The 27,913-nt window shown below is 41.9% G+C and overlaps 1 protein-coding gene across 3 annotated transcripts in view; it reads right to left on the minus strand.

Annotated features, from left to right (window-relative positions):
• Positions 1-27,913, minus strand: part of ANKRD11 (ankyrin repeat domain containing 11) — a 212,959-nt gene that overhangs the window by 33,890 nt on the left and 151,156 nt on the right. For all 3 annotated transcript variants that reach the window (XM_082233086.1, XM_082233085.1, XM_082233084.1), the window contains exon 4: positions 27,762-27,900. In XM_082233086.1, the coding sequence (XP_082089212.1) occupies positions 27,762-27,900 (139 nt within the window). The remainder of the gene's footprint in view (positions 1-27,761; positions 27,901-27,913) is intronic.

Consider the following 27,913-nt stretch of genomic DNA (forward strand, 5'->3'; position numbering starts at 1 on the left):
GCTGTGAGTCTTTTGCTTCCCCTGCCGAGCGAAGCCGCATGCCATTTGTCGGAGAGCGCTGACTTCTTCCTTTTAAAACTCGGACTTAAAATCAAGAACAACAACCCGTGAGTAATTTGGAAATTGGACTAAAATTATTTCGTTTGCGGATTTGGTACGAGCGGGGGAGGTGAAAAGAGGAAGTCCGTCTCCCCCCCCCATTGTAAACAGTTTAAAGCAAGGATCTGCCAACTAAGGTTGCGAGAAGAGCTGTTTTTTCTTCCTGATTGGATAAAAGTTATTAATTCCACGGATTTAAAAGTCTAAGTTATTGTGCTGGAGGACAAGAGTCTATTTGTTTAGATTAAGTGCCACTTTTCTCTAGACCGGGAGTAACCCGTGAAAAGAGCCTGCTGAGGATTTACAGAAGACTTTGACAGCTGTCAAATTAGCTGTCAAAGTCGGAAAAAACTGAAAGCTTTAGCTTTAGCCGGTTATATTGCTACAAAGTATTGAAAGTAAAGAAAGATTGATACAAATAAATTTGACTTTTGGATCTGAAGTGAAAGGAATATTAAGTAACCAGAATCCCTCTAGAGGGGATTCACGGACATTACAAGAATGGAAATAGGTCGAAAAATACGAGCTGATTTGGATGAGCTTGTCTTTCTCATGGGAAAGCTGCGAAAGATGTATGAGCAAGGCCATGTTTTGTCTACAAGTCCTACAAAACCGAAGTCAACAGAAAACATATCTACTGAGTTGGAAAAGGACTTGATGTTCAAAACACAGGCAGATGGACAAGAAAAGAAACCAAAGACCGAAGAGGAGGAAAAGACACTTGCTGAACAGGAGGAGCAGAAAGGAGGGGTGGCCGAAATGTTACAGAAGACAAACGAGAGCCGGGAACCTGTCAAGACGACTTCAAGCTCGACCAAGGTGAAAGCTGGACTATTTGGGACACATGGATTTAAGAAACAGGGCTTGAGCTCCACCTCTAAACAAGTAGGCCTGGCTGGAAGGATCATGGTCAGTATTGAGAAAGTATCTCTTCGAGTTTGGGTGTCAATCATAAGAGACCTCCAAAGAAGCCGGCTGAAAGGGACTGAGAGAGATTTGAGAGCCTCGGACGTAAGATCACCAGGCTAAAAAGATGGACTAATGGACTATGGTTTGGGATTGAAACCAGGGAGAGAAGGGTGGGGTTTGGAAGTCCAAAGGGGGCCTGATCTTTATTTTGCAGGGTAAAAATTTTATGCTGTTTATCACTATAAAAATGGGGAATTCGTGGAAGGGAATTAGGGTCAACCTTAGAAAAAGTATCTTTCTTTTTTTATATATATGATTAAGGTATATAATTTAAAAGTTGCTTTATAAACTGAACTAAATATAATAATGAACTAAGGGTTAAACTTATTACAAAGAAATATACTAACAAATTAAGGTTAAGACATTAAGGATAAAAACTTGTTGAACAAATAATTGGATCTGGAATACAAGAAGGGGAGGTGTGGGGAAGTCGTGAAAAGAAGTTACTGAAAATGAGATCTAAAAGGTGGAACCTTTTTGTGTTTTTTTTTTGTTTTTTGTTTTTCTGTTGTTGTTTTTTTGTACCTTTTGAAACTTTAATAAATATTACTTAAAAAAATTAAAAAAATAAGTACTTAACCTGAGGTACCACTGTAAAAGGCGGTGGCAGGGGGGAGGTCTTTGCCTGGTGCTGAAAGATAGGTGCTAGATTACTATCTCTGGGGAGGGTGTTCCACAGCCACAATGTCACCATTGGAAAATCCCCCTCATTCTATGGTAGTCTTCAGAGGAAACCCTCTGAAGAAGAGCTTAAAGTACAGGTAGTGAATGTGGAGACAGAAAGTCCTTCAGGTACCCTAGTCCCAAACTATGAAGAGCCTTAAAGGTCAAAACTAGCACAATGAATTGGGCCCAGAAACAGACTGTGTGATAGCAATGATGGCAAAGCACTGGAATGATGTGCCTCATATTACCCTGTCCCTGTTAGCAGTCTTGCAGCCATATAGTGAACTAACTGAAGTTTCCCAGCCACTTTCAAACGCACCTCTACATACAGTGCATTTCAATTGTCTGAACAGAAGATTACCACTGAGGCAAGGCTATCAGTCCAAGAAGGGTAATAGCTGATAAAAAGTGCTCAAGGCCAGATACCCTGTGGATCCAATGACAAAGCTGGATCAATGAGTGCCCCAGACTACAAACCTGATTCTTTAGGGGAAATGTAGCCAACTCTATAAAGGTTGAACACCACTTTCTTAGGCAGATGAATCACTTAGTTCCATCTTTTGACTAGATTGTCCTTCAGTTCATTAGTCCTCATCTAACCCATTATCCCCCTTCATGGATCACTGCCTTGCCGTGGCGAAGGGGCTTGAAGAACTCAGAGAAGCTATGAACTACGCCGAGCAGGGCACACAAGATGAACAGGTCATAGTGGAGAGTTTTGACCAAACGTGATCCACCTGGAGTAGGAATCGGCAAGCCACTCCAGTATCCCTGCCAAGAAAACTCCATGGACAAAGACAACAGGCATATAAAAGTTATGACACTGGAAGATGAGCCCCTCAGGTCGGAAGGTGTCCAACATGCTACTGGGGAAGAGCGGAGGACAAGTACAAGTAGATCCAGAGCTGATGAAGCGGCTGGGCCAAAGCCGAAAGGACGCTCAGTTGTGGATATGCATGGAAGCGAAAGGAAAGTCCAATGCTGTAAAGAAAAATATTGCATAGGAACCTGGAATGTAAGAACCATGAACCTGGGTAAGTTGGATGTGGTCAAAAATGAGATGGCAAGAATAAATATTGACATCCTGGGCATCAGTGAGCTAAAATGGACGGGAATGGGCGAATTCAGTTCGGATGACTACCATATCTACTACTGTGGGCAAGAAACCCGTAAGAGAAATGGAGTGGCCCTCATAGTCAACAAAAGAGTGGCGAAAGCTGTACTGGGATGCAGTCTCAAAAATGATAGAATGATCTCGATACGAATCCAAGGCAGACCTTTTAACATCACAGTAATCCAAGTTTATGCACCAACTACTGGTGCTGAAGAAACTGAAATTGACCAGTTCTATGAAGACTTACAAAACCTTATCGAAGTGACACCAAAGAAGGATGTTCTGCTCATTATAGGGGATTGGAATGCTAAAGTAGGGAATCAAGAGATAAAAGGAACAACTGGCAAGTTTGGCCTTGGAGATCAAAACGAAGCAGGGCAAAGGCTAATAGAGTTCTGTCAAGAGAACAAGCTGGTCATCACAAACACGCTTTTCCAACAACACAAGAGACGACTCTACACATGGACATCCCCAGATGGGCAACATCGAAATCAGATTGATTATATTCTCTGCAGCCAAAGATGGAGAAGCTCTATACAGTCAGCAAAAACAAGACCTGGAGCTGACTGTGGCTCAGATCATCAGCTCCTTATAGCAAAATTCAAGCTTAAACTGAAGAAAGTAGGAAAAACCACTGGACAGGTAAGATACAATCTAAACCAAATCCCTTATGAATACACAGTGGAAGTGAGGAACAGGTTTAAGGATTTAGATTTGCTGGACAGAGTGCCTGAAGAACTATGGATGGAGGCTCGCAACATTATACAGGAGGCAGCAACTAAAACCATCCCAATGAAAAAGAAATGCAAGAAAGCAAAGTGGCTGTCCAACGAGGCCTTACAAATAGCGGAGGAGAGAAGGCAAGCAAAATGCGAGGGAGATAGTGAAAGATACAGGAAATTGAATGCAGATTTCCAAAGAACAGCAAGGAGAGACAAGAAGGCCTTCTTAAACGAGCAATGCAAAGAAATAGAGGAAAGCAACAGAATGGGAAGAACCAGAGATCTGTTCAAAAAAATCGTAAATATGAAAGGAACATTTCGTACAAAGATTACCATAATAAAGGACAAAAGTGGTAAAGATCTAACTGAAGCAGAAGACATCAAGAAGAGGTGGCAAGAATACACAGAGGAATTATACCAGAAAGATATGGATGTCTCGTACACCCCAGGTAGTGTGGTTGCTGACCTTGAGCCAGACATCCTGGAGAGTGAAGTCAAATGGGCCTTAGAAAGCACTGCAAATAACAAGGCCAGTGGAAGTGATGGTATTCCAGCTGAACTGTTTAAAATTTTAAAAGATGATGCTGTTAAGGTGCTACACTCAATATGCCAACAAGTTTGGAAAACTCAGCAGTGGCCAGAGGATTGGAGAAGATCAGTCTACATTCCAATCCCAAAGAAAGGCAGTGCCAAAGAATGCTCCAACTACCGCACAATTTCACTCATTTCACATGCTAGCAAGGTTATACTTAAAATTCTACAAGGAAGGCTCAAGCAGTATGTGGACCGAGAACTCCCAGAAGTGCAAGCTGGATTTAGAAGAGGCAGAGGAACCAGAGACCAAATTGCAAACATGCGCTGGATTATGGAGAAAGCCAGAGAGTTCCAGAAAGACATCTACTTCTGCTTCATTGACTATGCAAAAGCCTTTGACTGTGTTGACCACAGCAAACTATGGCAAGTTCTTAAAGAAATGGGAGTGCCTGATCACCTCATCTGTCTCCTGCGAAATCTCTATGTGGGACAAGAAGCTACAGTTAGAACTGGATATGGAACAACTGATTGGTTCCAAATTGGGAAAGGAGTACGGCAAGGCTGTATATTGTCTCCCTGCTTATTTAACTTATATGCAGAATTCATCATGCGAAAGGCTGGGCTGGATGAATCCCAAACCGGAATTAAGATTGCCGGAAGAAATATCAACAACCTCAGATATGCAGATGACACAACCTTGATGGCAGAAAGTGAAGAGGAATTAAAGAACCTTTTAATGAGGGTGAAAGAGGAGAGCGCAAAATATGGTCTGAAGCTCAACATCAAAAAAACGAAGATCATGGCCACTGGGCCCATCACCTCCTGGCAAATAGATGGGGAAGAAATGGAGGCAGTGAGAGATTTTACTTTCTTGGGCTCCATGATCAGTGCAGATGGTGACAGCAGTCACGAAATTAAAAGACGCCTGCTCCTTGGGAGAAAGGCGATGGCAAACCTAGACAACATCTTAAAAAGCAGAGACATCACCTTGCCAACAAAGGTCCGTATAGTAAAAGCCATGGTTTTCCCAGTAGTGATGTATGGAAGTGAGAGCTGGACCATAAAGAAGGCTGATCGCCGAAGAATTGATGCTTTTGAATTATGGTGCTGGAGGAGACTCTTGAGAGTCCCATGGACTGCAAGAAGATCAAACCTATCCATTCTGAAGGAAATCAGCCCTGAGTGCTCACTGGAAGGACAGATCGTGAAGCTGAGGCTCCAATACTTTGGCCACCTCATGAGAAGAGAGGACTCCCTGGAAAAGACCCTGATGTTGGGAAAGATGGAGGGCACAAGGAGAAGGGGACGACAGAGAATGAGATGGTTGGATGGTGTTCTTGAAGCTACTAGCATGAGTTTGATCAAACTGCGGGAGGCAGTGGAGGACAGAAGTGCCTGGCGTGCTCTGGTCCATGGGGTCACGAAGAGTCGGACACGACTAAACGACTAAACAACAACAAACCCATTATCACTTCCAGGAACTGATTTATAGAATCATAGAATCATAGAGTTGGAAGAGACCACAAGGGCCATCGAGTCCAACCCCCTGCCAAGCAGGAAACACCATCAGAGCACTCCTGACATATGGTTGTCAAGCCTCTGCTTAAAGACCTCCAAAGAAGGAGACTTAGCACTCCCACCAACTCACCTGCATAAGATAAAAAAGAAATGTAGAGCTGGGTGCCAACCACATATAGATGACGCCTCACACTATACTTCCAGATGACCACAACAGTTTCATGACGATGTTAAAAAGCATGGGAAATAACATGAAACCCTAAGGACCACAAAGCATAAATGGTATGGAATGCAGCAGAAGCCCTCTAAGCACCACCTTCTGGAATAAGCTGTTCAGGTATGACTGGATCGTGCAACAACTCACTCTGACAGTATCTCTAGAAGGATATCATGGTCAATGGTACTTAAAGCTGTTCAGAGGTCTAGGAGAATTATGCTCCTCCTTCTCTGTCTCCTGTCAAAAGTAATACCACAGAGGAAACAAGAGTTTCTATTACAAAACCGTATCTGAAACCCTACTGAAATGGAGTGAGAAAATTGGTTTCATACATTTTGTCCTTGGAACTGGCTACAACCTACCCTCTTAAGCACCTCACCCAATAATGGAATGTTAGCCAACAGCTATTCTTAGCTTTTGAGCACAAGGTAGGTTTCTTTGGGAGCACTTTAATACAGCCTCCTTTAAAGGTAGCTGGAATTTCTTTCTCTTTGTCTCTATAACAGTTATTTCCTGGTTTCAGCCAATCCTCCCTCCCTGCTAGATGCTCCTTGCTAGATGCAATAAGCCAAGATGGGCAGTGACTGAGAAGACAGGTGGTTGGCTGGATTCAGCCAAGAATCTTGTTCCTTAATAAATTAAAATCACCCAACAAAATTGAACCAGGTGGTTTCCCGAGCAGATCCCTTGGCTGATCTGCATTAACTGTGGCATCCAGATCATGGTGCATTATTTCTTTGAAATTATTTCCAAATAGACCCCTTCATATCTGTAATAGGTATGAGTTACTCGTGCGTAAACTGGTGCCTTTCTCGGTTAATTTGCCTTGTTAAACCTTTCTGACTGCACAGCCCCTTCTCATCGTGGCTGCCTCAGTCACTGGCAGAATCCGTCAGTGGGCGTTTCTTGAACCTCTTCCAACATAAAAGTTACTTGACACCCAGTCTCCTCCTCCTCTCACTGCGCGGGAGTTTTCTGCGCAGGGAAGGCGTGGGTAGCGGAGGACCTGGGCTCTCCTCACTGATGTCCAGTGAAGAGTCCTGGAGCCCTCTCTCCTCTTCCCCCGTCTGCCTCCCATTATCCCTGGTGTTGCACTGATTGGCTTCCCCCTCTACTGAGCTGTTTCTCCCCCTGCTGCTGGGTCCTTCGCCAGCATAATCTGGGAGCCTCCCCTTCGCCTCTCGCTCCGATGTCAGTTCCCTGACAATATCCTCTAATGCAACAGATTGCAGGGGATTCTGAACCACGTAGAAAATATTTAGGAAGGTACATGCCACTTACTGGAGGAAATAAGCATGTTCTAGAATAATGTATATTCCAAAGAATTCCTATTGAATCTAAACCCAAAATGGAATATGACTTCACTGGAGAGAAGATTTAGTTTGGGACAATTACAAAACAAGTATACTGGGCAATTAACCAAAGACACCTGATTCAATGCAAATCGTTACACAGCTCACCGAAGCCTCTGTCTATGTGCCAGCTATCAGGACAAGAAAGACAAAAGGGGAGCCACTCAGCAGAAGCAGAGCAATGTAAGTTTTTTCAACATCTTTCAAGATTTTCAGGGGAGAATGATCATTCATGCAGAGTACGCTAGACTGTCTGTATATTGAAATGCAAGTGAGCTACAGTCTTCCAGCTCATATATTTTCTGCATGTGTGTCTGTGCTGCGGTCAAGTTGCCAGTGCTGGATCAGGGGAAAATACCAGTAATAGGAGCCACGAGAGCGAAAAAAGCAGCAAGCATTTTCTTCACCTATGTAACTTTTCCAAGGAAGGTAAGATTTTCCTTGATGATACTTGTGTAACAGAAGAAATCCAACAAATCCCAGACAGACCCTTCTACCCAAGATCTACAAAATACTAACAAACTGAAGTAGAAGGTTAATAGATGCTGAAGGGCTGTTTTCTGCATATTCCTACAAAGTGAGTATATAAATAGAACACCAATGCTTTCATTAATACTACTGAGATGCTACTGGGCTGTCAGAGCGAGCCCACAGTCATCCTCCCCTCCACACAAAAACTCTGCCTCTGAAGTTTGACTGCGACTGTTAAATTTTTAATCTTACCAACTCTGCAACTGTAGAAAATTCCTCCTCTGTGGAACACTTAACATTAGAAGCCTGAAATCGATAGGGATAAAAATAAACTAAAGAGACTTCCGCACTCTCACTTTAACATGCTGGAATTAGACAGATGGACCTGACTGAGTGAATGCAGACTTTGGGAGATGCTCAATTTACATCCTTCATAGGAAGGAATATTGTGGTTACAGTAAATGCAATGCAGAATCTGGTTCCTAGCCTTGTCATGTGCTTGCTTCAACTTTTTTACCATCTTCTTTGTCTCTTTTGGCATTTCACCTTCTTTACCTATGAAATGGAGAGAGACAGCTCAAAAGGGCCTACATCATTAGTGGAGGAGAAATGCTCCACTCCAATGATGCTATGAGGGAGAGAATTAACTCAAATTTACCTCACTGTGTCTGGAGAATTGGTGGCAGTTTGAGGTACCATAAAGGTTACACCTTGGGAATTCTGAGCTAAGGAGCAGCTTACACCACTTGTGATGGGAAGGGTTAGGGTCTCTGTCAGGAAGAAAACAGTGATAGCATCAGATGTGTATCTGAGTGGGAAAGGCCTTTTAGAATTGAACTATAAGGTGTACTGCAGTACAGCAAAACTGAGCGAAATGATATGTGGTTCTGCCTTTTTACAAATTCAGCTTTGCCTCCCAATTGACTGGAACAGGCTATTTTTGCTCTGCCTTTTCTCTGCCTAGTTCCATATCTGTGAGGCTATTCTCTCCTGTCAGGCTTATCATCTGCCTTTGTTCATTCACCTAGCCCAGGGGTCAGCAATTTTTTTAGCAGAGGGCTGGTCCACTGTCCCTCAGACCTTGTGGGGGGCCGGACTATTTGGGGGGGTGAATGAATTCCCGTGCCCCACAAATAACTCAGAGATGCATTTAAAATAAAAGCACACATTCTACTCATGTAAAAACTGTAAAAACACACTGATTCCCAGACTGTCCGTGGGCTAGATTTAGAACCCGATTGGGCTGGATCTGGCCCCTGGGCCTTAGTTTGCCTACCCATGACCTAGCCCCTGACTCCAAGTGCTCGAAATACAACTACATATTTTCTAGTTAGAATAAACTATCCAGAGAAAGGAAACTGGTTCACTTGCATAGTTTCCTTCATGTGGCAAATTGTGTTTCCAATTTGAAGAGGACTTTCAGGCTCAGGAGATCTGTATTTTAGTGAGCTGCAAATCATGGAAACTGCTCAGTGAAACTTTACTAGGAATGCTTGGGACCCTGGAGAAGGAAAAAGTATATGAAATATACTGCCCCTTTGACCTCAAAATGCTGATGCTCAGTTAAAGAGATAGGGCACATGTTGATCACTCTGCTTGATTTCTGGTCTTAACATGACACACAAGAAAGATGCAGAGGACAGTTTGATCAGGCAGACCCATTTCTCAACCAAGGACCTACTAAATTCTATCTATTCTAGACTTACTAAACTGTTTTAACCCTTGCTGGACCAGGACCGCAGGAATTAGAAAAGTCAGCACACACACCCCACAACAATAACCTCAGGGAAGGGCCACAGTTCACTGGTAGAGCATCTGCTTTGCACACAGAAGGTCAATTCCTGGCATCTCCAAGTAAGGCTGGGAGAGACTCCAGTCTGAAACCCTGAAGAGCCACTGTCTGTGTAGACAATACTGAGCTACATGGACCAATTCTCTGACTCAATATAAGCCAGTTTCCTGTATACCTATGAATTAAGTATTCCACTGTGCCCATGGTTTCCATTCCCCACCTCCAAAAAATGAGTTTTTAACGCAGTATGTTTGTCAGGTGGTCATAATTCATTTGTAAGATACTACGTGCATGCTTTAACACATTTGTATTAAATTTATATTTTTTCAAACAGTATACAGTGGTGCCCCACAAGACGAATGCCTCGCAAGACGGAAAACTCGCTAGACGAAAGAGTTTTCCGTTTTGGAGGTGCTTCACAAAATGAATTTCCTATGGGCTTGTTTCGCAAGACGACAATGTCTTGCGAGTTCCTGCTGGGTTTTTTCCCTCCCCCCCTTTTCTAAGCCGCTAAGCCGCTTATCAGCTGATCCGATCAGCAGATAAGCCGCTAAAAGCCGCTAAAAGCCGATAATAGCGCTAATCCGCTAATCCTTCAATGGGCTTGCTTCGCAAGACGAAAAAACCGCTAGACGAAGAGAATCACAGAACGGATTCTTTTCGTCTTGCGAGGCACCACTGTACATGTTCTATAACGGAAGATCTGAGAAATCTGAAAGATCCTATTTAAATTTTGAAAAGCATTTTTTAAATCTGGATTAATATCTGTCCTGTGTGGAAGAACCACAGGAAAACATTGGACTTTGTTCTCAGATTCAAGGGGTTAAGTCTGCTGTAAGTCACTCAGAAAAGTTTTGGCAAAGTCAACTAAGTGTAATAGTAAGACCCATAGCTGGCCTGCAAGCAAGTATGTATGTAAACAGGAAGGACAAAAGAGGGGGTGGAAAAGCTGACTAGAAACTGCAGAGGATGTGCTGTCATCCTCTTGTGTTTGGTTTAGAAACTGAGACAGAAAAATCAACTGAAAAGACTCTACTCTCCTAGAAGGTAGGCAGATGACAGGAAATAGTTAGTGGTTGGGAAAATATACTGAAGGATTTGCAGGAGATCTGTGATAAAATGTGTACATCCTCTCTACGTTGTGACCCCTCCCCCCACAACTTCTATTTAAAAAGGAGTTTGAACAGGCCCTTCCTGAATTTCACTAGATTTACAAATGGAAACACAGTACTATAGATTTAACTTGCTATCTGGCTGGTTTATTGCTCTCTACCTTTTGCAGAACTGGAAGGTGAAGATGTTTTTGAAAAGTCATAGTTATTTCATAATTCCTTACAGCAACATTTGTGACTTGGAATCTATTTCATAAACAAACTGCAGGACTAATTTACCAAAGGTTCCCTACACTGAATAAATGAGAACCATGTATATACCATATATATATATATATATATATATATATATATATATATATATATTTGCTTTCGTAGATTTTCACGGGTACAGGAATGCAGGTTTTGGTGTCTTCGGGTGTCTTCCCGTGTAAGACACCCGAAGACACCAAAACCTGCATATATATATATATATATATATATATATATATATATATATATATATATCTGTCTGTCTGTCTGTCTGTCTGTCTGTCTGTCTGTCTATTGCTAGGGCAATGTCATCCACGTCTCTTCTATACTGGGCAATCATAATCAGAAACATGCACGTGCCTCAAGTCCATTTTATAGGCACAAGAGAAGCAAAAGCAAGCACAGACCAAAAGACAGCACAGATAGAGGAACAAGGCCAATGACATGGCACTCAATTCTAGTTGTTATTGGCTTTTTACGTATCAAGGAAACTGCTTCATTCACAAAGTAATCTCCCTGCCGGAAAACAGATGCAAAAGCATAGTTTCCCCAGTCTAAGCCAAATCAGGGATATTTCTTATAATTCCCCACCACTGAAATTTAATCTGATATTCTCTATTTCTGGTTAAGGCACCTCTGCATACTTTGTTCCTGAACTATCCATGTGGCTCATCAGTAAAAGGAACAGCATGGACTCGTGTTAAAGGAACCAAACAGGCTGGGCTGATTCCACAACTTTTATGTTCTGCAATGTGGATAGGTAAACCTAACTTGTGCATGCTCCCTCACTGTCTATAAAATTGTAATTTACTCTTATTGATCCTTCAGGTGTGGACAGGGACAGTAGAAGAATAGGCCTGGCCTAACCTGAAGTTACAAGCATGCACAAACTGCTGGGGCCATGCATGGACTGGACAGCCTGCCACTCTCAGGAATGCAGACTTTAAGTGCTGAATATCCTGGCACCAACATGTGCTTTGGAGAAGCCAGAAATAAAATTAGGCATTAGTCTCAAATTTCTAGGAACCAGGCACTTGGGATTTTTCAAGCTCTGCTTATTATTTCCAGCTCAGTGGCTTTTCTTTCTTTCCTCGATGCAACTCTCCAAACTTCATCCTAAGTCAATATTGGCATGAAAAATGTACACAAGCCAAGAATTCAAGATTCAAATCTGCTGCTGCTCTACAGTGGAGAAATAGGAATTTGCTTTTAACTTTTTTTTATTACATGTAAATCAAAGAGGAGAGCATAAATATAATTTTGAGGACAGTAAAACCTTTGCTCACTTGCATTCAAATGGTTCTTGGGATTTCTATTAGATTTCAGATTATGCACTAAACAGACTTGCTTTAATTTGAAATTGGTAGTCACAAGTCTAGTTTAGATCTAACCAGAAATTCCCCCCACCCCAATCCATTTACAACTTCATTTTTAGCACAAGTGAACTAAATCACAGGTGAAGCTCAGGGTTGAGGAGATGGGGTATGGAAGGAGGAATGTTTAAATGCAATAGCAGGGGAGTGGGTTTGATACTGATCTCTTAAGACTACAGGTTAGAGAAGATCCAAAGGCAGCATTCCACTCATTACAAAAGATGGGACTGGGGGGCGGAGCAGGTGAAGCATCATTGCAGAGACAAGGCAAGAAAAGCACAGGCAGGTAATACCCCAAACAATATCTTACAGATACTGTGGAGAAGAGACCACCTCCTGGTCCTGTTAAAAGACTTTCATTTTTGAAGAGTGCCTTCCCAAGTACATAGCCAAACAAAGAATCAATAAGAATAAATCAGGATTGCACAGACAGTGAGGAAGGATAGATTATACCCCTGGGAGGGAGCACAAGACAGGCCTTGCGTTTCTTATTCACAGTCTCATATGCAGAGTGTGACTCATTCTTACAGTAGGCATGGCAGTACATAAAAATGCTTGTGCTTTAGCAAATGTCAGTTCAGATGGAAGGAAGTGGGTTTTACCTGAGCACATCCAAGGCTCAGAGGGGGGAATTGCAGAATTGCAATGTGTGGGTTGGAGCTCCAGCTTCTATGGGCAGCTGTGCATAGTGCAAGAAATCAGGAAGGGAATGCATGTAGGGAGAACACAAACAGAGATTGCTGAAGCTTGTTAATGTAAAATGCACAAACATATGACCACAATATACAAAAGGCAGGAGGAGGAAAATGGGCTGGGGACTAGAGGAACATGCAATGACACTGAAAGAGCAGTACATAATTAGCACAAAGTAACTGATGGGAGGAAGGACAAGCCTAGAGCATGCTTGACCAATCAAATGGAATAAGTTGCCAAACATGTCAGTAGTTGATATGGGAGAGCTAGCAGTTTGAAAATGGGGGCCAGGCTGGTGAGCCAAGTAGGTTTGCTTGAGAAGGAGAAATGAGGGGGTGAAAGAAGAGAAGGATATCAAGAAAAGAGGAAACCTGAAAAGTTGCCCTGAAATACATTAATAAACAGAAGAGCTTCACACAAATTCTCTAACAAAAATACAAATAGTTATAGAATCATAGACTCATAGAATTGTAGAGTTGGAAGGGACTCCAAATGGTCATCTACTCCAACCCCCTGCAACGCAGGAATCTCCACTCTTCTTCTCTGGCGATCACTCATAGCCGAGTAAGATTGTCTTCCATGGACATGGTCTTAACAGTGAGTCCGTAAGTGACTGTGGAGGCCAATTCTGGATCTACACGTCCTTCCACAGTGGGGACATAGGTTTCTGTGTGGGAGTTGATAACGCCGAGAGTTTGCCAAATGGGCACGTTTCATCATCTTAGCATGTTTCATCCTGAATTCAAGTGTCTTCAAAGTCCATGACACCTTTGGTAAAGGCTGTTCTCCAACTGGAGTGCTCGCAGGCCAGTGTTTCCCAATTGTAGGTTTTTATACTACCTTTTTTCTAGATTTGCCTTGAGAGAGTCTTTAAACTTCTTTTGTTGACGACCACCATTACACTTTTCATTTTTAAGTTCGGAATAGAGTAGTTGCTTTGGAAGACAACAATCAGGCATCCAAACAACATCACCAGTCCAATGAAGTTGATGTTGAAGAATCACTGCTTCGACACTGGTGATCTTTGCTTCTTCCAGTACAGTCATACCTCGGGTTGAATTTTCGGGTTGCGCGCTGCGGCGACCCAGAACTAATGGAGCATGTTACTTCCGGGTTTCGCCGCTTGCAAATGCGCAGACGGTCAAAATGATGTCATGCTCATGCACAGAAGCGGCAAATCACAATCCACGCATGCGCAGACACGTGGACATGGGTTGCGCTCGCTTCTGGATGTGAACGGGGCTCCGGAACGGATCCCGTTCACATCCAGAGGTACCACTGTACACTTGCATTAGTTCGCCTGTCTTCCCAAGTGATGTGTGAAATTTATCAGAGACACCATTGATGGAATCTTTCAAGGAGTTGGAGATGGCATTTATAAGTGCTCCATGTTTCACAAGCATACAGTAAAGTTGGTAGTACAATAGCTTTGTAAACAAGCATTTTTGTTTCCCTGTGAATGTCCCGGTCCTAAAACATTCTTCGCTTTAATCAGGAGAAAGCTGCACTCGCACAGCTCTGGCGATGCTAGATTTTGGCATCAATGTCAGCCCTTGTGGAAAGATAACTGCCCAGGTAGAAGAAGCAATCAACACTTTCCAACGTTACACCACTGAGTTGGATTTGTGGCGCTGCAGAGGGGTTGTTTTGTGCTTGTTGGTGCAGCCCTTTTGCTTTTTGGATGTCAAGCAATAGGCCAAGCTTTTCGTAAGCTTCAGCGAAGATATTTAGGATGGTTTGGAGGTCATCCTCTGAGTGTGCACACACTACATTGTCATCAGCATACTGTAGCTCTATGACAGAAGTTATGGTAACCTTACTCTTTGCTTTCATCCTACTCAGAATAAAGAGCTTTCCATCTGTCCGATATATGATTTCTACTCCGGTGGGGAGTTTCCCTTCGACAAAGTGTAGGATCATGGTGATGAAAATAACAAATAGAGTGAAAATAACAAATAGAGTTGGGGCAATAACACAGTTTAACACCTGATCCCACGGTGGGTGGTTCACGTTGAAAGCCCTTGTTATCTGCAATTGTTGCTGTCATATTATCATGGAGGAGCCGAAGGATGTTCACAAATTTATCTGGGCAACCAATTTTCAGAAGGACAGTCCACGGGGTATTATGATTTACAGTGTCGAAGGCCTTAGTCAGGTCAATAAACACCATGTACAGGGGTTGTTTTGCGCTCTGCATTTTTCTTGAAGCGAAGCTGTTGAGCGGTGAAAATCACGTCAACTGTCCCCATAGAAGGTCAAAAACCATTTGGGGATTCAGAAAGGGTAGCCTCAGATACTGTTAGGAGATGGTTTGCTAAAATCCTTGCAAGAATTTTGCTGTCCGCAGCTAACAAAGAGATGCCTCGATAGTGTCCACAATCCATTCTATCACCTTTTAAAAGAGATGGATAATTTTGGCATCCCTAGAGTCTGCTGGGATCTCCTCTCTCTCCCAGTCCCCCCCCCCCATGAGCTTGTGAAGTTGTTGTGTAAGTTCAATTCTGTCCACTTTGAAGACTTCGGCAGGTATCCCTTCAGGTCCGCTGACTTTGTTGTTTTTCATTTGGTATTAACCATTTGGTATTAACTGTACAAAACTCTCCCAGATTTGGAGCTACTGCAAACTATCTAGTTCTACCCCCTGCAATGCAAGAATCTCCACTAAAACATCCATGACAGACGGCAATCCAACGTCTGCTTAAAAATCTCCAAGAAAGGAGAGTCTGTTACCTTCTGAGGGAGTCCATTCCACTACTGAACAGCTCTTACCATCGGAAAGTTCTTCCTGAAGTTTAGTAGAAAGATCCTTTCTTGTAACTTGAATGCATTGGTTCAGGTCCTACCCTCTGGAGCAGGAGAAAGCAAGCTTGCTCCATCTTCCATGTGATAGCTCTTCCTATATTGAAGATGGCGATCAGTCTCCTCTTTTTCATGCTAAGCATACCCAGCTCCCTCAACCATGCCTCATATGGTATGGTTTCCAGACCCTTTATCATCTTGGTCATCCTCCTCTGTACATGTCCCAGCTTGTCAATACTCTTCTTAAATTGTGGCACCCAGAACTGGACACAGTATTCCAGGTGTGGTCTGACCTAAATTATATTGCAGGATCTGCAGGTGATGTCCTGTTTGATGGTATAGTTGAGATTCCTGCATTGCAGGGCCCTGGACTAGATGACCCTCAAATTTCCTTCCAACTCTACAGTTCTATGATTACGTATATGCCTTATGTTCTAACCATCCTGGTGCTTTTCAAGGTAGTTATGATTCCTACTGCAATGCGCAGAATCTTCAAATGCTTCACATGCACAGGTGAATTATGGAAAAAAATCCCACATGCCTGAAAATTAAATACAGGCTCCTAAAAATTGGATTTTGTCTCCTATGTTTCTCCTCCACCATCAGACCTATGTAGTACATGGCTGATATCCTCATGACAAAACAAAGCAGAGTTGTTGATCTCAGTGTTACCTACTCAAATGCCTCCTCCATGTTAGACCCCGGTGACCTGCACGTTATCTTAACACACATGAAAAAGTAAAAGAAAAAAGGATTGCAATTCCTCATCCAAGCTATTCAAAACAGGGATGACAAGTATAGATTTTCACGCTATAGATTTAGATTACCTGTAAATCCAATTTAAAGCAAAGATGAAGAGGCACCAAACTCATTGTTCTAATAGGCATTCGTGAAATCAAAAACCCTTCACAGCTAGATTTCAAAAGGAAATTGTAGGTGAAATTTTTAAACTATTAAAAAAGTTTTATAATATATTATTTGAATCTACAATCTACAATGATTAAATGGGCTCAGGATATCAGACATAACATACAATTGGAGGATTGGGAGAAATTATGGACAGTAAATTTAAAATTTACTGACTGTATTTTACTAAAAGAAAACTACATCAAAATGATGTATTGATGGTATATTACGTCAAGAAAAATGGCTAAAATGTATAAATCAAGTTCCAACAAATGCTAGAAGTGTAAAGAAAAGGAAGGTACTTTTTATCATTTATGGTGTAATTGTAATATAGCTAAAAGTTATTGGGAAATGATATATAATGAAATGAAAAAACTTTCGTAAAATCCCCATAAGATTTTTTGCTTGGAATTTTAGGTAAAGATTTGGCAAGAAAGAAACACAGACTTTTTATGTATGCGACTACGGCAGCAAGGATATTATGGACGCAAAGATGAAAAAGTGATAAAGTACCAACTAAAGAAGAATGGCAAAGAAAACTTACAGAATACGCCGAAATGGCAAAATTAACGGACAGATTAAGAAATAAGGACAAAAAATCCTTTAAGGAAGACTGGGAACCATTTGCGGCTTATTTACAAAAACAATATAAGGAATTGGACTCATTAGTAAGTTTCGAGTAAACACTTACAAATAGCAGCATTAATTGTTATTAAAAGATTATAAAGTTCAAATTAGGATAGGATAGGGAAATAGCAAGAACTGGGGTGATATGAAAATAACCAGAATGGGAGTTGATTGAAGTCCAGGGGGGTGGGTGGAAATTGGGATAGAAATTATTTATATGATGCTTGAAGTATTATTGTATTAATGGATTATTATTTTTGAAAATGTCAATAAAAATCATTTAAAAAACAACAACCACCCGTCACAGTTTAGATAGCCCCGTGGTCCCATTTAGAGGCTTCTTCAAGCTCTTGTCTAAATCAGAGTGATCAATGCAGCCCCAGACACACAAATACAATAATTTAGGGAGGATTCAGACATTCAAAATGAGATGTGCCCTGGTTGCTACTGGGGAAGCATTTGATTGAATGCAGATAGAGTTAGTTGAAAATTATTCCTGTGATCACAACAGCTGGAAAATGCTTCTCTGCAATAGTGGAAATTGTCACTTAGGAGCTGTGGTTTGTTCCACAAACAGTGTGGGTCAAATGGCATGTTTTGTACTCACAAATGTATGGCAGTGGTGAGGGACCCTTTTCAGTCCAACAGCTGAATTCACTTGTGGACAGCATTTCACAGTGATGACCACAGACAGAGGCTAAAGTGAGCAACAGGTATGACTTTTGCCTTTGAGCAGCAGGCTACATACAGCCACAGAGAAGTCAGAGGTTTCCACACACCCCTCACACCTTTCCATCCGGGCAAGCAAGGCCTTATCACAATTCAAGCACACACTCCAGTCAACCAAAATCAATCAAGGAGAACACAGAGCAGGGCCAGTAATGGATGTGGACTGGGGAGCATCTTCAGGACCACATGGAGAAGGCTGAAGGGTCATTTCTAGACTCTGAGTCTGAGGTTTCCACTCCCTCCTTAGGGACAAGTTGCATGAAAATATTTCTGAAATGCTTTCTATTCCTGCCTCCTGAAAATTATTTTGTTGCCAAGGAATTTAAAATATTTTTCATACTTTTACTGTTGCCCATCAGGAAATGAAAAGAAGCCATTTCTATTCCTTATCCCTAAACCAACCCACCAGGCTGGGAAGTATTTGACACTGTTCATAACAGCATTTGTCAACAAGGAAAGGCTAGTATTGATGGATATATTTCTCGGTCCCTGAAGCTTGCTCTCAATTTCTTCCTTTCAGAAAGGAAGTTGCCAGGGCCAAAACGACAGGACAGCACCCCTCCCTCCCCCCAAGCCAGATCCTCGATGCCAAATTTCACAGATGGCTGAGTAACTAGTGCTGCAGTTTCTAAGAATGATGTGTGCTAGACTAGGTACAATGTACTACCATTATAGGGTGCGGCTCGGAAGGACACCCCCCCCCCCAATTCATTTAATTCTATGGTTGCTAGGTGAGGACAGTCTCTTGGCTTTTTCCCTTAAGCAAAAGGGCTAAAGTTACACAAATAAAGACCCAATGCAGAACAGCCCGTTGGAGTCCACAGCTGCACGGATGGTATTAAAGCCAGCAACAGAAATACAAACAAGTAACAGTTTCATACACTAAGACATTTCTCAATAAGCCAGCAATTCTCACGGATTCTCCAGCCAATTAAGCAACTTGTGACTAACAAGCCTGTTCCCATGGAAGCCAGTTCAACCTATATCAGCAGCAGCCGGTTAAGCAACCCAACAATGTTCATATTCCAGGATGGGGGGGGTGGGGAATAATAGCTGACAGTTCATCTGACTCATCACGCATTGCTAATCCACTAATTAGCATCACAAACACGTTTAAAGATTAACACAGTGGATGCTGAAACACAGCAGTGTTTTGTAAAGACACTGGAGTCAACTAGACCTGCCTTTCTTCATGCCACAAAGGTGATCAGGTATGTAGAGCAAGGTAGGTCACAATATAACCCTGTTCTTTCAAAGCCTGAAAGATTCAGTGCCACCTATTTACTAAATGAAGACAATCTGGGGGTTAGGCAACACCTCTCCTTAGTGTATCTGGTGCTTCGCAGGGCCATGAAGATGTAACATCACTTCAACAGGAGCAGCTGCTGATGCCAGAAATGGCATATCGTAAATATAACACTGTAGCCAAAGTTGATTTTGTTCAGAGTTTTCCATGGAATTTATTAGGGAAAATATTCAACAGCTGACTATGAACTGATATGGACCTTGCTCTTTATTTGACGGATTTCAAATACTTGTGGCCTCTTTTAGTGGACAGATTCTATAAGACGTGTCTTTTTGGTCGTATCATGGATGTGGGGATCTTTTGCTTTTAATACGTATGTTTGCTGTAATTGGTTTTAGGTTTTTAGTATTGCATTGTAAGTCACTTTGTGTCACTTTTGTAATAATAGTAATAACAAACAACAAAAACAACAATACTGACTCTAAAGTAATTTAAATATGGTTCCTAGTCCTGGAATCTGACACACGATGTGCATATGTGTATTCATGAAAGTAGCAACAGACTTTTTTCTGGCTCTCATGATGTGAAGAAGTATATCTGAAAGCCTGCAACACATTGCAGTAAGTTCTAGTGCTTCATTGTGGCCTCCTGTTAGGTCTCCTAACCCAGTATCTCATGATCACATCAGTGCATCTCAGTTCCAATCTCAGTTCAGGCATGAACCCTTAGCTTTAGACAAAGCACTTCCTTTCAGTCTCCCATGTGCAATATGAAGATGATAATACTGGTCATTCAGATTGTTTTAAGGATTACTGTGACTGTGTATGTGAAAAGTTGTTCCTGAGCCTGAACAGAGGTGGACTGGAGTAAGAGAGATAAGTGAAAATACAAGGCTTGCTTTCAGAGACCACCGGTGTGTTTTATGGTTCTTTACTTCAGAGGAAACTTACATCCTATTGCAGCATGAAAGGCCTGTATTTGAAGAAGCAGAAAACATTTTTCTCATCACTTGGAGTCAAGAATCTAAGTGTCCTCCACAAATTCCCTAATCACATGTGCATACTGGGTAAAGTGCAATGCAAAATTCCAATTTTTATGAACATGTCCAATGCTGGGAGGTAACCAAAACTTATGTCTAGTCCTCATGAGGTGGTGTTTTTTTTTTTTTTTTTGTTAAAAAAAAATCTGTGGGTGGGCTGTATCACTTTAGACTGCAGGTATATCAGGAAGAATGTTCAAGCCTGTCATTCTCTTTGACTTGATAGTTTTCTTATGTGCATGAATGCATTGATTGATTGATTGATTGATTGATTGATTGATGGATCATACTGCACACACCCCTGCTGCCTGAAGTGGCACAGCCCAAACACAGGTTGGCTATTTCCACCTAAACTAAGTCTTCGTCATATTAGCTGCACAGATGAGAAGCCAGGCAGTGTGAGGTTTTGGGGACCTTTTATTATTTGTTTTGGGGAAATTCCATTATTTCCACCTGTGCTTGTTTACGGTACTCTCTTGCTCTGGTGCTAAAGAGGACTCCGGACTTGGACTGAATGTGACTCACAACTTGAATGCACTGCTACAGCAGTCAGGAAGATGACCATGGCCAGCAACACAATCTCTTACATTCATAGTATCAGCATTGCTATCACACTGCAAGGACTATGCACCTCTGACAAACATCATGAGTCAGGCATCATCTACTCCCTCCTCTACCTTAACAAGGAACTGCAGAATACAGGATTAAAGTCAAAACAAGACGAGGTAGGGGTGTGTGTGTGTGTGTGTGTGTGTGTGTGTGTGCATAAAACCACCCAAGCAGCTTAAAACACAGCAGCTTAATGACAGGGCAGAATCTGCAGCTGCTAGAATGACAGGCAAAAAGGCAGGTTAATGATCAATCTTCCACAGATGGATCTAAGGGCAGCAGTTTTCAGATTACCACACACTGGGTTTAAATTGCCTTCTGCCTTCTGAAGATTTCCCCACACCCCCAGTTTCGAATGAGCATTGGATTCTCCCTTCCTACAGTAACCAACAGTGAAATCTTGCACTGTGCTGGTAAACAACTGCTGCATTCCACTCCAAAGATAGCCAAGCTCAACTGACCCAAAGACTGTCCATAACATGCTGTTCACTTGCATCTTAGGAGAGATGTTGGAATGATTTAATATTTGGAAGAGTTCCCTAAGATGTTTTGGTGACAGATAAAGGAAATGTAGAATCTTCTATTTATTTCTCTAGTTTTGTGGATTTCCTTTACCCCATTAAAACTGTGGTAGGCAGAAGTGCCATTGAAGTTCATTTCCCCTTCAAAATAACATTACTAAATAGCAGCCAATGGCAGGAATGTTGAGCTTGGACCCTAGTTTTAAACAACAGTTCAACTATGGAGCACCCTTGTAGCTAAGAAAAGTCATTTTACCTCTACAAAACAGAATGACAATTTTCACAGTATTGTTGCAAGGATTTAATTGTTAAATATTGCAACCCATTTTGCATTCTCAATACAAGACTAAACCCTAAAAGCCTAGATTCAGGTAGACAAACTTAGTTGGTCTCTAAGGTGCTACTGGACATTTTTATTTTTTTTATTCCTAAAAGCCTAGACATCAGATCACAATAGCTTACCTTGGAGCAATCTGGAACTAAGAATTTGCAAAGGCTTGTTTCAGTATTTTTATTATGAGTACTGCGAGCAGGATGCATAATGTTTTAAAGTGCTGCTGTTTTTAGCTGTATCACTGGATTTTTGAAAAAATAAACAATTCTTTATGTTTTAAAGGAAACTGCTTATTTTAAGAGTTTTATGTAAGCTACCTTGGGAGGGCTTGGTGGCATATCAATATTTGATATAAATATTTAATATAGAGAGAAATAAACAGTCTCCCATAATTACTTGACATTTGCCCACTACCACCATCTGGACCTCCATAAAGAGAAAAGCCTTTCTTCTCACAAAGTCTACCACACACTTTCTCTCCTCCCTCTGTAACAGCAGCAGCCATATTATTCTCATTTGAAAGGAGCAAAAAGGACTATGGTAGCCTGTGTGTGGCTTTGAGAAGCTGCTCTGTTCCTCAGTTTCAAAATGGCCAATTTCCTGAAGGCTTTAATATTAAACAGGCCTCTCTATGCCAGGGGTGAGTAACCTATGGACTGCCAAATGTTGCTGAACCACAACTCCTATCATCCCTTACCACTGGCCATGCTGCCTGAGGCTAATTTGAGTTGAGTCTGAAAACACCTAGAAGCCACTGGTTCTCCATCCATGCTCTATGCCCTGCAACCCAGTCAAGTTTCAGAAAGCCATAGCTGCATTTTCCAACCACCAGAAACAGAGGAGTCAAGGGAATTCAGAGCATACGTTAAAAGCATTCAGTGTGGCCTAACTGAAATAGCATGCCAACCACTAAATAGCATGTGTTGAAACTGTAGAAGCAGGCAGACTACATGACACAATACAGATATACAGAAAGGAAGAAGGCATACAGCTCTAGGAGAAGGAGTTTGGCACCTTCAGTCAGATCCATGACTCAGCCAGCAGCTCACAAAAAATCAGGCAGGAGATTACAGCCAACAAGAGCAAAGACAGAATTTTTGGAAGCTTCCCCTGCTGACCAACTGCAGCAGCTTTACCATCACTCAGGTCATTTCAAAGCCCTTCTACTATGGCTCCTGCTGCTGAGACACCCCATCACCAGATTTAGTGATCTGAAGAGTGCAGAGCTTAGATTTGGAAGAGCTCCAAGCCCTTGTCTCAACACAGCACCAAAGAGCTGCCTGGGGCCGCATTAGTGAGAAAGGATTTCTAAAATATGTTCTTGGCCTCTGCTTTCTTGTTCCATTCTGTCTTGGCTGCATCATACATAATTATATACAGAATACAGTTGCCCAAAATGGGGAACGGCCAATGTTTCTAGCACACTTTGGAGGCTGCTGGGTGTGGCATGGGGGGGGGATGAGAGGAACAAAATGTGAGACCTGTCAGAAGAGGGAAATGTCAGGTAGACTATGGCCTGTTCCCTCAAAACAGAGTTGTATCAGGTATCCCAAACAGATTACACTTTTTAATATAGAACAAGGCAGGAAACCATCTCAGTAATTCTGTGAACCAATAAAAAGATGCCACCTCTACCATTCTGTATAATACTGGTCTGCCTTTTAAAACAAACACATCACCAACATTTGTGCTTTGCTTGCAGCATAAAGATCTGAAGCTTCAACTGACTTTAAATGTGGCAGACTCACCTTAGTTTAGAGATTTTTAAGCAGACATCAGGGATGCTGCAGTGTGCTTTTCCCACCAGCAGGGCTTCATGACCTGCAAGGTACCTTCCAACTCTATGATTCTATAAACCTGACTATTTGAATGGGTTCAAGAAGTATTATATTTGTCCTACAAGTAATAAAAAATGATAGTGCAACATGAGCTTGAACACTGTGTGCAGGCCATGTTCTCCATGTCACGCTAAGTGGGGGAAATGCCTTTGTTTAGCATTCTGAGAATGTGCTTCTAAATCATCACACTGAGATGTAAATAATGCAGCTCAATAATAAAGCTGCTTATTTCTCCTCAACACATCAGCCTTCCTGTGTGCCCTACATGTTTTCAGCTCAAGCTGAGGAGTGGGAGTGACTTCAAAAACATTTCCAGTGAACAGATGCCTACTAACTGCATCTTACCACTAGGAGTGGAGGAAAGAGCTCTGGAGGCTGCTGTAGTTTATCACATGAGTGGACACGGGAGTAAGATAAACAAGAAAGAAGGAACCATGTGTAATCTGTCACATCAGGGAAATAATGGACAGAACACATAGCCCACTTTTGGACCATAAGTGCAACCATACATTATTCATACACCAGAAGCAACAGCCATACAGAGTTGCTTCAAGAGCAATCTCCACCCAGAGTTCTTCTAATCCTGAGGTATTCCCTCCTTTTTCAAATGTCATCAATGCCAATTCTCTCTTTGTAAACAAATCAAGTGCTGAATTCACTTTGGGTTTTTTATTAGTACAGTGGTACCTCAGGTTAAGAACTTAATTTGTTCTGGAGGTCCGTTCTTAACCTGAAGCACCACTTTAGCTAATGGGGCCTCCCGCTGCGCGGCAGCTGTGCGATTTCTGTTCTCATCCTGAAGCAAAGTTCTTAACCTGAGGTACTATTTCTGAGTTAGCAGAGTCTGTAACCTGAAGCGTCTATAACAAGAGGTACCACTGTATTTATTAAAGATTTTCTTGTGTAACAATCAAATCATCATCAACAACAACAACAATTGTTATCCCAGGATTAGCAGCTATGGAGACAATGGCTTAATCAACTCAGATGGCAAACAAGCACCTCACTCTCATATGTCCATTTATTTTACAAGTTTGATTTGTCATGATTTGTTCTTGAAGTTATGGAATCTAAGGACTTGGGCTTTACTGACTTAGTATATGTTGCAGGGCAGGGGTGAAGGAGAAGTTGTAGCATTTGTTCCCTTCTCTAATGTGGGTTGGGGCAATTTTTTAAAAAAATGAGACCTAGTTTTGTCTGCATCTTTAAGGGGTCCACAAGTCTGCTTGCTGTGCTGAGTGTTCCATCAGCCCCTGTTTGTGATCAAATAACTCCAGTCTTCCTGTCCAGCTTCAAAAGGTCTGAAATATTCCCTGCAGTTGCACTGTACAAAGAAGCACAGTGCAACAATGGGGGAAACCCAAGACCCCACTCCAGTTCTAAGTTGGAGAGGACAGCTCAGTATTTTGGGTGTCAACACTAAGAGGACCCTGGCAGCCAGGAACAAAAACTATCTCCTGCTCTCCCTCCCACAGTTCCACATTTGGAGCTAGAGCAGGGAACAGGGAGTAGTGAACATTGCAGCAGTTACATTGGTCTGTAGAAGCCTGATGCAACTGCAGGTATGATTGCTATCCCCCTTCTCAGGTCCAGACATGAAGCTAGGGGTTGTTTCTGACCTCATAAGGTCAGAGACCAGAGGAGGGGCACAGCATCCTGGCAAGCATAATTTTTGGCTTGGCTACCTAGACATGGCACAAGTGGGAAACTTGTCACCCTGAAGGTGGCAACCTTACATTCTGAGGACTGACATGCCCAACATAGTGGCTTACAGCTAAAGGCACCTCTAATTCCCAGTATACCTGCTGCTATACTAAGGGATCCACCAATTTCTACTGTGCTTTTTAGGGACAGAGAAAATCTAGCATTAAGTGAGACTTCCTAATTCCCACTTTATATATATTTAGAAGCAAATTTTACACTTGGGGGGGGGAAAGAAGTCCTTGGAGACATTGAATCACAGAGGCAGCATTTTCACAAACAAGGATGCACTATGGTAGCTTTCACCAAGCTGGTACACTCCAAATGTTTTGGACTACAACTCCCACCCATCCAAACCTTCCAGAAGGCACCAGCTTGGGGAAGGCTGCATCATAGGAATGATTAGTCATCTGTGAGACACATCTAGCCATGTTTATAACTGCACTCAGCATAATGGGGCCAACTGTGGCTTCTTAGTGCAGGCAACAGTAAAAATACATCTGACAACAGCCTTCCTGTGTTGCCCACTATTTATGCAGCACACTCATCATAAGAAGCAAAAGGTGACAGATGTACTTTACTGCTGCACTGTTTTGGTAACACAACACAAATTCATTGAGATGGGAGATGGGGGAGAAGAGAGAGAAGTGCAACTTAATTCCTCCCCCCCCCCCCAAAAAAAAAAATCCCTGAAAGTTATAAATTGGCAGCTATCAGAATATTGCTTTGCCCCAATACCAGAAACCAAGTAAAAAGCAGAAAAAAATGGACATTAACATGGTATTAAGTTTGGGGAGGGGTTTGCTGGAACTCTATTTGAACCAATATGTTTGGACTGACCAACAAATGGAGCTCCTCCTCATTCTTTTGGCAGGGGTATTGAATGCCAACCTCATTGCCCTAAGCTCAGCCTAGAGGAAGACTGCAGAACATGCACTCAAATTATTGTGCAAGAAGATGGAAGATCTTAGCATTATTTTCCACAAGATTACAATTTGACTGGCATGAGTTACTCTGGAGGATGTTGGGTACATAAAACTGAAGGTGGCTTCCCAGATCCAGTTGCGAGATACGTCCATGGGTCAAGAAAGTGAATGTGTGCAGCTAAGGGGGTGAAGAATTATGCGAGCTGTAGTCCAAAACATCTGGAGGACAGCAGACTGGAGAAAGCTAGCATAGACCAAAACAAGAAGAAATCACTGTAAATTGCCCCATTCCTCTGGCAAGAACAAGCACACCTTAGTGTATTTCAACAATGCCAGAAGCAAAGACGTTCAAGTGTATGATAACTACAAATGTATCGAAACACATAATACTGGCACCACTCCCTCCTCCTGTAAACTGCCAGCCACTGCCTACAAAACAAACAATCACCACCTTTTCAACTGTATCCAATGTTCAATTACCACCATATTGATATCCCTGGCACAGATTAGGTACTTGCATATAGTGTGCAAATGTTAAGCAAATGGCTTCTTCTTGGTAGTGGGAGTCCATTGGTAAACTATAAATTTAGGTTCCTCTTTCCATCAAGACCCTCCCTTACAATTTATACCAACATAACTTTAAACTTTAAACACTAAGACATGGCACAGAGAGAAGAAAGTGTAAACTGATGTTGTGAATTCAGAATTTTGCATAGCAAGGGGTCAAAAGTGAATACTATGAAACATTATGAAACTACTATGAAACATTAAACTTCCTAAAGCATACTGTTTAGGACAGTCGGTGTGTCTGTCCAGGCCACAAACAATGTAAGTTGAACAGAGTGAACAGAGATGCAGCTTCTTGAGGAGAAAGAAAGACACCCTATGCAATATGTCAAAAGCACATGCTAGCATGTCATTCAGAACAGCTTTCTTAATAAGTTAATTAAAAAAGTAATTGGAACCCTTGAAGTCAAAAGCTTCTATCTATCCAGTGAGACTGACATTATTTTCTTTGTAAAATTTATATGCTGTCCTTCAATATAATCTCAGGATAAGTCATACAATAAAAACTATGTAACTGAATTTAAAAAAATCAATAAGCACAGAACATCAGATAAAAACTAAGCAACAAAATAAACACATTTTAACAGTTAAAGTCTCGTAAACTAAGGAAATAGTTGCCTAGCACCAAAAGAAAGCAAAATAGGAGCCAAACAAGCCACTTGCAGCAATAATTCCAGAAATAGGGTGTCACCACCAAGAAGCTCCTCTCCCCACCTCAGTTACAATGGAGGCACCAAGAGGATTGACATTCCTTCAGAGCGGCATTCTCCAACCTAATGCCTCCCAGATATTTGGACTACAATTCACATCGGCCCCAGCTAGCATGAATATCCTAGCAGGAGGTTATGACAGTTGTAGGCAAAAACATCTGGAAGACACAAGATTGAGGAAGGCTGCTTAAGACCTTAGCATTCCTCCTGCACCATTCCACACAGGAGGCCACATTTTGCAAATACGAAGTTATTTCAAGTGCTTATACCCTGCTCATTAGCCTCAGAAAGGCTTATAAAAATCAGCTGTAAAACAGTCCCTTACCTGTATCCGAATCTTTTTGATCTCCATTTGTTCCAACAGTGAAAGGCAGCTTCCGTTTTGTAGCTCTCTCTTTCACCTCCTTGCCGCCATCACTCCGGTCCAATTTTGGAGTCTTGGTTAGAGAAACTTTATCTTTATCCTAGAAGGGAAAA

The sequence above is a fragment of the Podarcis vaucheri genome (assembly GCF_965113315.1).
Source record: "Podarcis vaucheri genome assembly, chromosome: 7".
Classification (NCBI taxonomy): Eukaryota; Metazoa; Chordata; class Lepidosauria; order Squamata; family Lacertidae; genus Podarcis; species Podarcis vaucheri.